We start from the raw sequence: 14187 nt of genomic DNA, 5'->3' as shown, positions 1-14187 counted from the left end.
CTACTCTCCCCCTCCTCTGGGGCGACCAGACACGGCGACTGCAGTATCTGGGGGTCTGGACAGACGAGGCGAGGCGAGAGAAAAGGAGATGGAAGCATGAGGAGCGACAGAGACGGGATAGGGGAGAGAGAAAAAAAAAAAATCCTGGTCCGGTTCACACAACACGCTGCCATCTGGCCTTACACCAGCTGGGCGATCTTCTCCGCGGTGCCTGGCGGTGGTGCTGGATAGCCCTCGGTGGACGGCACGAAACTCCTCTGCCGCCTGGTGGACGGCGATGGCTCTTATGGATACGGGCAGATGGCAGGAGTCCCTGGTTCCCTGCTCCTCCCCATCATGGCGGACTACAGCAGGCTCCGGCCCACAGTGGCGACTCCTCCGCTCCCTCACGGACGGCAGCCATCCCTCCAGCATCCAGGTGGCCGGCAGCGGGCTCGTCCGTCCCCCCGGCAACTCACTCGAGCGCACCTCCTTGAGCGTCCATGGCGACGGACTCACCATGCTCGATGGCACCGCGGATTACCCACAGCGGCTCTTTGACCTCGCGTTCCTCCTTCTTCCCGGGTGTCGGCATCAGTGTAACAAGGTTAAATGTTGTGGGAAGAACCTCGCCCTCACGGACGACTGCTGTCACAATAAAACAAAACACAACACAAGTTCAGGCCTGTCCTCTCTCGCTCTCCACTGTCGTCACTCCCCCTTTATGCTTGCGCTCCTCCGTGAGAGATACGAGACCGGTGCGTCGCGCAGGTGTCGCTCATCAGTAATCACGCCACCGGCCTCGTGCCGCTCTCCCACGGCCCTCGGCCTCATCCTGCTCACCACATATGTACATATTGGTACGTATTTTGCGTTTTGCAATGGTTTTCCAACGAGCCAGTGTTGGCTATATTTTATGAATACCTTGGTGTGTCATTATGAGAGTCAGTATGTGTCATCGGCACCATGCTCTGAAGATACTCAAGATATTTCTTCCTTGTAAAAATATAATAATAATATCATTATATAATATAATAAGATAATATCTTTTATTGTTTCCTTTTGTAATGAAATAGGTCTTGACAGATTTCTTGAGTCACACTGAGAACAATGATACCAATCATGGCGTAGTCGGACCGAACTTGCTGTCCACAGTAATGGTTGTCTTTTGTGTCGGTCACAGTCAGGTTTGTTTGGACTCATTGTGTTTCATCATCGTCTGCCTTAATCACTCTTTTGTTGTCACGGACACAACAATGATTTTCAGCTTTACACTCATCAATCACCATCATCATCACCTGTATTTGTGTTCAGTTCTAGTTCATTCAGTGTCTGGTGTCGTCTTTAGTAGGTGTGTTGCATGTTATTCTGTTCCTGTTTGGATTACCTGTTGGATTTATTAAATATTAATCTTCATCTTCATCTTCATGTGTGTTTCTACACCCGCGTGACGGTCTCTTTGTGTTGTGGCTTTGGTTCTGTGAGAACTCAGTTAGTTTGACCGCACTGGTTTAACCCACACACAACTGCGATCATCTCTGAACCCAGTTTAGGCAGACCGGTGTGAATTCTCACACATTCAGAAAACATTTCCTCTTCTTTCTTAAAGTGGGTTTCTGAAGAAAAGAGAAACACAAGAACTACAACTGACTTCAGCCACAGCCTTAGATGAAATCAACTGAAGAGAAAAGAAGACATTAAATCTGTGAAGATCTCAGCAGAGGAGGATTAAACAACTCCACAAACAGCATTACCAGCTTCACTTATTACTAACCAGACTGACTTTATTTCTACCAGAAAGACTCAGGAGGCAAGATAACGTATGAATAAGATTTATTTAACAGTTCTATGCAAAATGCAATGTTAAAATTCTTTGGCGTGGGCTCCGTCCGTAATCCAGATCCGTAAAGACACTCTCAGTTCCTGTCCAGTTAATGTGTAATGTGTTTAAGTTTTGAGGTTGGAGAGAGTCACGTACCACAGGTACAAGACTGGTCTCTTAAGGTACAAATCACAAGGGTACAAATATGTACCCTATGCCAAGGGTACAAAACCTGTACCCCCAGTGACAAGGGGTCTTTGAATGTTGTCAGTGTTTAATTGTCATTTTTTATTTATTTAAATATTACATTATTTTTGTTAACTGCATTTATTTAAATTTGACTGAAGCAAGAGTATTATGTCTTATTTTGTTTCTATCTTGTTTGGTAACCTAATGTTCAGGGTTGGTAGATCTTTAAAATAATAAAGCTTTTCAGAATCTTGATCTTTATTCCAAGCAAAAAAAATCGTGATTCTCATTTTAGCCAGAATCGTGCAGCTCTACTATCAACATAGTTCAGGACCAGGGGGGGCTTCAAGACGACCCGTTATACAAGCTACCTTCGAGGGGAACTGTCGGTACGAGAATACATGAACTGTACGACACTGAAAAAGCTACATAAATAAAGCAGTTGGCAGAAGGTACTTTTATTGCACTTACTGGAGACCACTGGACTTCAGTAAGTAACCACAACTACCTCTGTGTAACAGCACACCTAATCGATGACAACTGGCAGCTGCACTCATTCACTTTAGGAGTGTTAAAAACAGAAGAAAGACATTTTGCCGAAGCATGCACTAGCCAGTTTCTCAAAGTTGCAAATGAGTGGGAGATAACCGGTAAGGTCACAACTATAGGAACAGACAGCGCTCGCAATATGATTGCCGCTGCAAGAAATCTACCATTCGAGTATTTGCCGTGTGTGGCGCACATGATACAAAGGGTGATCACCGTGGCTTTACGGGACAGCGGATTTGACAGCGTTTTAGCAAAGTGGCGTAAAATAGTCGGGCACTTCAGACACAGTCCCGCAAACACAGCTGAGCTCAAAGCTCAGCAAGCCTCTCACGGACTAATAGAGTCCCCCCTTGTCCAGGATGTACCGATCCGCTGGAATTCAACTCTTGAAATGATAAGGCGGATTCAACACAACAAAGATCCACTGAAAGCAACCCTGGAACAGCAGAAGCACAACTTAGCCATGCTAACTTAAGCTGAATACGACAGGCTGTCAAAGTTGGAAACGTTGCTGGAGCCCTGCAGGTGACGTTAATGTGATTTCTTTCAATTTTACTGATACAAAAAATCTATTTAAGTTATTTAGTTGTGGTAAATTATTTATCATAATTTAAGGCCTGTACCTTAAACAGATGCCATCTGAATGAAAACTAGTCATTAAGTCAATTGTGTGGTGCTGTGTTTTCACCGTAGGTACATCACTGAGCTCCTAGGTGGTGAAAAGTACGTGTCCTGCTCCGTGGTGCTGCCTGCACTTTGTCATCTCCTGCGTACGATGGAGGTGTCAGATGTTGATCCTGCATACATAGCGCGCTTCAAGGCTGCATTCACAAAAGACCTCACTGTGCGAAAGGAGAAGTCAAACATGCCATGGTTAAAGGTAGCAACCGCTCTTGATCCTCGGTTCAAGGACCTTAGGTGCTTGCCCAGAGCAGAGAGGGGAGAGTTGTGGCAAAAGCTGAGTGAGATGCTGAAGGACAGGGAACCTGCACTACAGACCTCTGGAGAAAAAGTGGAGCCAGAGCCACCGAAGAAGATGGCTCTCCTACTGATGGGATCAGAGTCAGAGTCTGATGGTGATGATGATGTACTGTCCACAGATAAATCTCTGGAGAGGTACAAGGCAGAGCCCTGTGTCAGCATAGAAACATGTCAACTACTGTGGTGGTCATCACAATCAGGTGCATATGGTAAGCTGGCCCATTTTGCAAAAAGGTACTCGGCTACACCTGCCTCAACAGTGCCATGTGAGAGACTGTTCTCTTTGGCAGACCACAGTCTGCAGAAGAAGAGGTCAGCTCTATCGTCTGAAAATGTGAACAAGCTAGTCTGCCTGAGCAACTGGTTGAAAGTAGAGTTGACTGTATGATTGGTTGACAGAAGGAATGTAGCACAGATCCACACTGTTTGAAGTGAATCTTTAACCAAGAATATAGAGACTGTTCGCTCTGTCTCTTAAGACATTATGGCATCCCATTTCTAAAATAGGCCTGCTTTTTGTTGCCGTCATTTGAGTTGATGTTGCCATCCAGACATTTTACAGGAAAGCAATTTGTCACTTTGTGGTAGACATGACCTTGTAACAGTTGTCTGCTAAATATGTCTGCAGTTCATATGGATGCTTCAACAAATTGTTATTGAACATTTGTTGAATAAATGTTAATGTTTGAGAAAATAAAACTGAAGAATCTGTTTCCTTAAACCAGATTGCCATGCATATTTCAACACTGCACGTTTACAAGTCAATTTGCGTTTAATCAATGATTAATCACAGGCTATGACTGTGATTAACTTGATTAATTTTTTTAATCGATTGACAGCACTAATATATATATATATATATATATATATATATATATATATATATTAGTGTTGTCAAAAGTACCGGTACTTCGGTACTGATTATAGGAAAATAACAGCTGATAAACGACACGTCACAGCTGTCAGATGACGCTTCTGAGGAAGACTGCAGGTTGCAGTCGAAACATGTCAAGGTAAAGAAAAAGTTTTTTCTCCACTTGAACTTTTTGTCTTTCTAGAAGAAAACTATCCAAATTTAATCATTAAGAATACAATATGAAATTTTTTGAACTATAAGCAATATTTATGTTTAAACAGTATGTAGCCTTCAATTTCCAGTTGTGTAATAATATTTCCATTCGTGTGTAATATATATTACACACACACACACACACACACACACACACTGAAGTAAAATCAGAATATATTTAATCCTTTTCATTTTCACATTTTCCAACATTTCATTTTAAACACAATGTCCATCTGTGACATATAAATTATTATCATCTGAGTAAGAGTCATTTGCCTGAAAGTCCATTTCATCTCCTTTCATCTCGACGTCGGTTACTTCTATGCCTGCTTCTGATATTTTCTGAAGGACCTCCTTGGTTGAAAGCCCTGTAAGAACCATGAGTAACTGTGCTATGACTTCTTCTCCACCGATGGCCAAAAGAAAGAAAGACTGTGAACTGGACGTTCTTTTAAATGGAGATTCAAGCAGCCAGTCAGGGCTGGCTCTATCTGACACATCTTTCCACCAATCAAAAGTAGTGAGCTGGCAGTCTCCGTTCCCGCTCTCCAGTAACAAGAAATATTTTGGATTATATTGAAAATGCTGAAAATCATTTGCTGTAGAGTCACAGGGCTGCTGTAATCAACAAGGTAGACATAACTCTCTAAATGAGATTTGTGATTCAGGTCAAATTATGATTATGTCAAAACATAACCAACACCACCTGATTAACTTTTCTCTTTATTCATCTGGCAGTTATAACTCAGATACAACAGCCAAACTAAATCTAATGTTAACAGTTTAAGAGTCAAGAGCCCAACTAAAACAAACACTGATCACCATAACGGTGTCTTAAAAAAATAGATTTTCTCCTTCAGTGATTCTGCTTGTTAACATCAGGTGTCTTCAATAATGCTCAATCATCACTCAATTAATCACTTAATTAGCTCATTAACTTTAACACTCTTGAGTGTTAATTTAACACTCATATTTTAACACTTTAACACTCTTGAGTCTGGAGCCATATAAACTCCCAGGAGAGTTCATTTAACACTGGCGTTTTTGCTGTGTATACACACACACACACACACACACACACACAAACGTATATATATATATATATATATATATATATATATGGGTTGTGGCACAGTGATGAACTTAAAAATGGCACTTTATGTTTTCTTACAACATTTGAATGTGGAGTTTGTGTCTTCTCTTGTTTCCATCTAAAAAGACAAAAGCATGCAATAATATGTTATATTTAAGACTTTTCTAAAATAAGTTATATAAATAAATACCATTTTTTTAAATATGTATTTTGCACACTGCTTTCTCATACTAAATGTTTGAAGTACATAACACATTTTTTTTGCCCACCGTTCTTAGTGCCAACCAGGGTCTCACTATTATAAAACAATGCAACCTAATGTTGAAATTGTTAAAAGCTTTAAAATGATTTAAAGCAACACTAAGGAACTTTTCCTCTTCGGTCGCCCTACAGGTTGGAAGCGGAATTGTCCATTACCGCTGTCGTAAATAATAATTTCGCCGCCCGCAGCCGACTGTCGCACGCTCGCTGTTTATCCAGCACCGGCTTTGGAGTGAACGATGTCCACAGAGAAGGTGGATGCGTCGCGTCTGAACGCGTTGTTGTCTTTGGAGCTCTATCGATTTGATTTATAATTCTTGATTTTTCCCTTTAAACTCACTTACAACGAACATTTTCTACTTTTCCTCACTGAGAAGCACTACTGCTCAAACCTCATAGTTACAACGCGGACTGTTGAGCAGACGCGTCTCAAGCCTATTAGTGATCCAACGCTGGATACTCTTATAGGTTACGTCCGTGGATCACGGCTGAACGCGTCTTCTCCACACTCACTTACAAACAAACATGGCGAATATATCAGATGTAAGTAGTCTACCTCTTGGTGCAGGTGAGGACACATTTGAGCTGCACGCGTTGCAGTCTGAGCTGGAAGCTGTTGAGAAACAGATCCACGACCTTTTAGTGAGACAGGCCGAGCTGATAGACCGGTGGTTAGCTCTCGAAACATCACGCGCCGATGCACACAAATCAGTGATTAACGTTACTAACCCGCTGACTCCAACCTCGTCTACTCCGTGCGTTACTCAGCATCGGTCCCGAGCGCCGAGGTCGCGATCAGCCATGGTCTCGTTCACTCCGGCTCCAACACGCCACCACGAAGCCTGGATGGTTCCGCAGCGGAAGACGCGAGTCAGGTCTAGACCAAGAAGACTCTCTCCGCCCCTCCCGGTTTTCGAGTTATCCACACAAAACCGCTTCTCCCCTCTTCGCGAAACCGAACGCGATGCTGTGATCATCGGCGATTCCATCGTTCAGCACGTACATGCTACGTTAGGTAAAAGTAAGGTGCACAGTCACTGCTTTCCTGGTGCTCGTGTTTCTGAAATTGCTGCTCGCGTTCCCGAGATTCTGAACGATGACGAGCGCGTCGGAACTGTGGTCCTGCACGCGGGAGTGAACAACATCAGGCTGCGCCAGACGGAGGTTCTGAAGAAAGACTTCAGGAATCTGATCGATACGGTACGCAGCACATCGCCTGAAATAACGATCATTGTGTCAGGACCGCTTCCCACGTACCGACTAGGACATGAAAAGTTTAGTAGACTATTCGCGCTAAATGAATGGTTAATGTCATGATGCAATGAGCAGAAACTGCTCTTTGTAAATAATTGGAATCTGTTTTGGGAGCGTCCTAGGCTTTTCCGTGCCGATGGCTTACACCCAAGCAGATTCGGAGTGGATCTTCTGTCGGATAACATCTCCAAAATGTTAAATATCATTACATGACTAGTAACCAAAAGTCCAAATCATAGTCTCTCCTGCACCAATTTAAATGATATAAATACTAGTGTAGAACATTGCATAGAAACTGTGTCTATTCCTCGTTTAGTGAGATCAAATAATAATTCTACTGCAGGATCTAGGAAAAATCTAATTGTTATTAAAACAGAAAATGTTGCTATTAGTAAACAAAAACAATTTTTAAAGCTAGGTCTTCTAAACATTAGATCACTCACACCTAAGGCAGTTTGTGAGCTTAGAATTATAAGGTTCTATCTCCACTTTTGCTCGAAATTGAGTTTTTGACATAATCTGATCCATTAGGTGTTTATTAATGCCTGTGTGGTGTTATTTTTGTAAAAAAAAAAAAAATTGTTAGTAGTTATTAATAAAATAAAAAGGTTCCATCTCACAAAACATAAACCGAGTTGGGATTATAAGGTTCTATCTCCAGTAGATTCAATATCCAATCAAAACCCTGAATGAACACGGACGGACCAATCAAAACCCACCTCTTAGCTCTGTAGCCTGGACACAGAGCTAAGGGCTGGACATTAGCCTGGACATATGAAGCTGACGAAAGATGGCATTTCCATCTTTCTATCTTTTTTTTATGACGAATCAGTCGTACTTTCTTTCTCTCTTACTAATCTATCTATCTATCTATCTATCTATCTATCTATCTATCTATCTATCTATCTATCTATCTTCAAACTTTATCTATCTATATATCTATCCTTAACTAATCATTCTTTCTTTCTTTTTTTACTAATCCATCTTTCTTTCTTTCAAACTAATATTTCTTTCTTTCTAAATAATATATCTTTCTTTCAAACTAATCCATCTTTCTTTCTTTCTAACTAATCTATCTTTCTTTCTAATATATCTTAATTTCTAACTAATCCATCTTTCTTTCTTTCTTTCTTTCTTTCTTTCTTTCTTTCTTTCTTTATTTCTTTCTTTCAAACTAATCCATCTTTCTTTCTTTCTTTCTAACTAATCTATCTATCTATCTTTCTTTCTTTCTTTCTAACTAATCCATCCATCTTTCTTTCTTTCTTTCTTTCGTTCTTTCTTTCTTTTTTTCTTTCTTTCTTTCTTTCAAACTAATCCATCTTTCTTTCTTTCTTTCTAACTAATCTATCTATCTTTCTTTCTTTCTTTCTTTCTTTCTAACTAATCCATCCATCTTTCTTTCTTTCTTAGTTCTTTCTTTCTTTCTTTCTTTCTTTCTTTCTTTCTTTCTAACTAATCCATCTTTCTTTCTTTCTTTCTTTCAAACTAATATTTATTTCTTTCTAAATAATCTATCTTTCTTTCTAACTAATCAATCTCTCTTTCTTTCTTTCTTTCTTTCTAACTAATCCATCTTTCTTTCTTTCTTTCTTTCTTTCTAACTAATCCATCTTTCTATCTTTCTAACTAATCTATCTTTCTTTCTAACTAATCCATCTTTCATTTTTTTAAATGTTTCAGAGCACAGAGGGGGTGGGGGTGGAAAGGGATGAAAACATAACTTTCATGATGTTACACAATATTTTGTATGTTTTAATCTACTAAATGAACCGTTTTAATGTATGTAAGATGCTTCCTAAATGTTTTTACAGTACAGAGGAGTGGGGTGTAGTATGTGAAGAAAACATTTTTTGTTTAGCTGTAATTTTTCCAACTCCATGTTCTTTGAAAATAAAAATAACATTTTTCTTACAAACTTGCTTGGCTTTGATGTATACTATACTATTATATATTATATTATATTATATACTACAAGCTGTGTGCTTGTATTATAAATATATAAATTGATTAAAATCAATGGTTATATACATTTATTCTTTGAAATGTGGGGTTTTATTGGTAAAAGTGGAGATAGAACCTTATAATTCCAAACAGAATCAGAGCTCTCAGAATTATAAGGTTCTATCTCCATTTGGGCCATCTTAAAAAATCCCATTTCCAAATGTGCCAGGATTTTGATATTCTATCCTCAAAGTACCTGTAGGGTGATGGTCTTGTTGAGCTATAATAGTAGATTATACTACATAACAGTTTTGCCAGCTGGGATGTAAAAACTTTGATGCTCAATATAACTACCCTAAACGGAGATAGAACCTTATAATTCTAAGCTCACGAGTTATTGTAAATGAAATAGTCACAGATAATAGCTTCGATGTACTTTGCCTTACTGAAACCTGGCTTAAACCAAATGATTATTTCAATGAGTCTACTCCATCTGGATACTCCTATAAGCATGAACCCCGTCTGATTGGTCGTGGCGGCGGTGTTGCAACAATCTATAGAGATATTCTCAATGTTACTCAGAAAACGGGTTATAAGTTTATTTCGTTTGAAGTACTTGTACTAAATGTTACGCTCTTAGATGTTAGAAAAAAATCCATATTCTCTCTAGCCTTGGCTACCGTATATAGACCACCTGGGCCTTACGCTGATTTCCTAAAAGAGTTTGCAGATTTTCTCTCAGATCTATTTGTCAATGTAGATAAAGCATTAATTGTTGGAGATTTTAACACACACGTAGATAATTCAAATGATGCGTTAGGGGCTGCGTTTATAGATTTATTAAATTCCTTTGGGGTCAAGCAAAACGTCACCGGACCAACTCATCGTCTTAATCACACACTCGATTTGATTATATCATATGGAACCGATCCAACCGATATAGATATCATTCCACAAAGTGATGATGTCACTGACCATTACTTGGTAACTTGCATATTACGTACTGCTGTAATATGTCATGCTGCGCCGCGTTATCGACCAGGCAGAACAATCCTTCCATCCACCATAGATCATTTCTCAAATTGCTTATCTAATCTGCTGCCTGAACCCAAAAAAACAGATGAACTAGAAGAACTAACTAGCACTATGAGCACCATTCTCTCTAGAACATTGGATGTTGTTGCACCCATTAAATTAAAAAGGGTCAGAGAGAAAATTAAAGCACCATGGTACAATAATACTACGCATGTTCTAAAGAGAGAAACCCGTAATTTAGAGCGTAAATGGAAACAAACTAATTTAGAGGTCTTTAGAATCGCGTGGAAAGACAGTATGTCACGTTATAAAAAGGCCCTAAAAGCGGCCAGGGCTGAGCACCTCCGCAAACTAATAGAAAATAACCAAAACAATCCTAGGTTTTTATTTAACACCGTGGCTAGACTAACAAATAAACAGAAGTCACCCAAACAAAATATCCCGTTACAGTTTAGTAGTAATGATTTCATTAACTTCTTCACTGAGAAAATAGAAAACATCAGAACCACAATTGTAAACGTTCAATCCTCAATCGCGCCTTATAATTCAGCCTCAATTATCACCCCGCAAGAACAATTACAGTGCTTTACAACTATAGAACAAAAAGAGTTAAATAAACTTATCACTTCATCTAAAACAACAACATGTTTATTAGATCCTATACCAACTAAACTACTGAAAGAAGTGTTACCTGTAGTGGAAGAGCCTCTCCTCAATATTATTAACTCACCTTTATCTTTAGGTCATGTTCCAAGAACATTTAAACTGGCAGTTATAAAACCTCTCATTAAGAAACCACAATTAGATCATAATAATCTAGCAAATTATAGACCCATTTCAAATCTTCCATTTATGTCTAAAATACTAGAAAAAGTTGTCTCCACTCAACTGGGCTCTTTCTTGCAAGAAAATTATATCTATGAAAAGTTTCAGTCAGGATTCAGGCCGCATCATAGCACTGAAACTGCGCTCGTTAAAATCACAAATGATTTACTTTTAGCTTCTGACCACGGCTGTATCTCAATAGTAGTTTTACTTGATCTAAGTGCTGCGTTCGATACTATAGATCACACAATACTCTTAGATCGACTACAAAATTATACTGGTGTTCAAGGACAAGCATTAAGCTGGTTTAGATCATACTTATCTGACCGCTACCATTTTGTCTATTTAAATGGAGAAAAATCATCATCATAACTCCAGTAAACTATGGAGTGCCGCAGGGATCTGTGTTAGGCCCTCTATTATTCTCAATATATATGATGCCACTTGGAAATATTATAAGGAAACATGGAATTAGTTTCCATTGTTATGCTGATGACACTCAAATATATATTTCATCACGGCCGGATGAAAACGCTAAATTATCCAAATTGACAGAGTGTGTTAAAGATATAAAAGATTGGATGACGCGCAATTTTCTTTTATTAAATCCAGACAAGACAGAGGTAATACTTATCGGTTCAAAAAACCGCCCACAGAACCTCTCACAATACAACTTTGACATCGTAGGATGTCCTGTTACTTTATCCTCTACAGTAAAAGACCTGGGTGTTATACTCGATTGTAACCTGTCTTTTGAAAATCATATTTCATATGTTACAAGAACAGCCTTTTTCCACCTTAGAAACATTGCTAAGCTACGTAATATGCTATCAGTTTCTGATGCAGAAAAGTTAGTTCATGCATTCATGACCTCGAGACTAGATTACTGTAATGCTTTATTAGCTGGTTGTCCTGCATCCTCAATAAACAAGCTACAGTTAGTCCAAAATGCAGCTGCTAGAGTTCTTACTAGATCAAGAAAATATGATCATATAACACCGATTTTATCATCACTACATTGGCTACCTATAAAGTTCCGTATTAATTATAAGGTATTGCTACTGACTTATAAAGCCCTAAACGGCTTAGCTCCAGTCTATTTAACGGATCTTCTATCGCCCTATAATCCATTGCACTCTTTAAGATCAATAAATTCGAGGCTTTTGGTCATACCTAGGATATCCAGATCAACCAAAGGAGGGAGAGCATTTTCACATTTGGCTCCGAAACTCTGGAATAGTCTTCCTGATACTGTTCGTTGCTCAGACTCGCTCTCCCAGTTTAAAACTAGATTAAAGACGCATCTTTTCGGCCAGGCATTCATATAATATTGTTAATCTTACAGTTAAAACTACAATCCGGCCTCTAGTTCATAAATGCCAGAGGAGAACTGGCCCCCGACTGAGCCTGGGTTCTCCCAAGGTTTTTTTCTCTCCATTAGGTCACCTGATGGAGTTTTAGGACACCATTAGGTCACTTGATGGAGTTTTTTTCGGTTCCTTGCCACTGTTGCCTTTGGCTTACTCAGTTGGGGATATTTTGGGGATATTTAATTTTATTCTATCAATCAGTAAATTCCACTAGAAACAAACCTTGTTGTATTATTTTATTTTAATTTAATACTGTGAAGCTGCTTTGATACAATCTGTATTGTGAAAAGCGCTATACAAATATACTTGATTTGATTTTATTTGATTTGACAAGGTCGAGTATTTTGCATGATTTCATGAAAGTATGATGTATTGCGACATCAGAAACGAAGAAAAACTAAATAATGACTATTGTAATGCTTGATGTAAAGCAAGTCAAATTTGTAGTTTTCTTATGTCTCATTCCAACTACAGAAACGCGACCCGATCTGGCTAACTTGTATACTGTGGTTATAGCAGATATAGGGCTGCAAAGCGAATCCAGAAGTGCCTTTCACCCTGTTACGACTTGATAAACCACTGATACGATTTTGGAAACATTATTTTAAGGTAAAAAATGTTCCTTAGTGTTGCTTTAATGTTTAAAGTGATCTGACCTTTTTGACGGTAAAGGTTTCGCTTCCTCTGCCTGATGCTCACATAAAGCGTCTCAATCCCCTTCTGCAGCCTCTGTTGACTGCCTGCGTTCTCCTTACTTGTTGCTAAATTATTGATAAGATATGCTTTCAACAATAGAAATAACAATGTACATCTATGATTACATAAGAGGTATAAGGATGAAGCTTAAATTCAAGTATAAACAGAAAAATCATACATAAAAAAATATAAAAACAATAAGTATAGTGCTAAGGTAATCTAAAAAATGACCACCTGTATCAGCTCACTGCTTGATTTCATTGATCCAGCCTTAAAGCTCATCATCTGTTACTGCCAAATCTGTCTTCATTGCATGAAGGTTTAAGGACTCCACCTGGAGTTTTGCTTTTGTCTAATGAATAACAAAACACCATTAAGTGCATTTATTAAAACATAAAAAGTACTGACAGATGCATATATGATTAATGAACATGGGCATGGAAAACAGCATAAACCAATTTTATAAGTAATAATTCACAGTTTTGACTTTCTAGTGTTTGTTCTATACCACTTAGCTACTTGTTTGCACTACAAACTGCGATAGGCATAATTAAAAACACAAAAAAATAGCTTTCACCACAAAAGAGAAGGGCGATTTAGAAATATACCTTCATTAATCATCGGGACAGCACTTTCGCAAGGTTCTCATTCCCTATTGTTAAATGAACACTGCTCAGTGTTTATACAATCCACACTCAGAGTGTTTTAACTAACACTGAAGCAGTGTTAAAGTTAATGAGATAATTCAGTGATTAACTGAGTGATGATTGAGCATTGAAGACATCTGATGTTAACAAGCAGAATCACTGAAGGAGAAAATCACTCATTTTAAGTCACCATTATGTTGATCAGTGTTTAGGGGTTAGTTGGGCTATTGACCCTTACATTTTTAACTTTAGATTTAGTTTGGCAGCTGTAACTGAGTTATAACTGCCATTTTCAAAATGTGTGGGTGGGTGTGTGTGGTTTCACAGTGCTTCAGTTATTTTTGAAAGAAACTGTGAACATCTTCTGCTTCTGACAGAGAAAATGTTTGAAGCACTGGGTGGGGTCTCAACAACTATACTGGAAAACTTACCAGATAAGCTATTATATATGTGCTGCATAAAATGAGTGTGAG

The 14187-nt window shown here is 38.8% G+C and overlaps 1 protein-coding gene across 1 annotated transcript; it reads left to right on the top strand.

Annotated features, from left to right (window-relative positions):
* The first annotated feature begins 2177 nt into the window (after window positions 1-2177).
* Window positions 2178-4155, top strand: LOC311066715 (E3 SUMO-protein ligase ZBED1-like). Its single transcript, XM_084088029.1, has 2 exons — window positions 2178-3064; window positions 3233-4155. Exon 2 carries the CDS (start codon window positions 3315-3317, stop codon window positions 3906-3908), a length of 594 nt encoding a protein of 197 aa, XP_083944155.1. The 5' UTR covers window positions 2178-3064; window positions 3233-3314; the 3' UTR covers window positions 3909-4155.
* Window positions 4156-14187: the final 10032 nt, after the last annotated feature.

Source organism: Abramis brama (genome assembly GCF_963993115.1).
Source record: "Abramis brama genome assembly, chromosome: 1".
Taxonomy (NCBI): domain Eukaryota; kingdom Metazoa; phylum Chordata; class Actinopteri; order Cypriniformes; family Leuciscidae; genus Abramis; species Abramis brama.
This window is presented reverse-complemented; position numbering and strand designations above follow the sequence as displayed.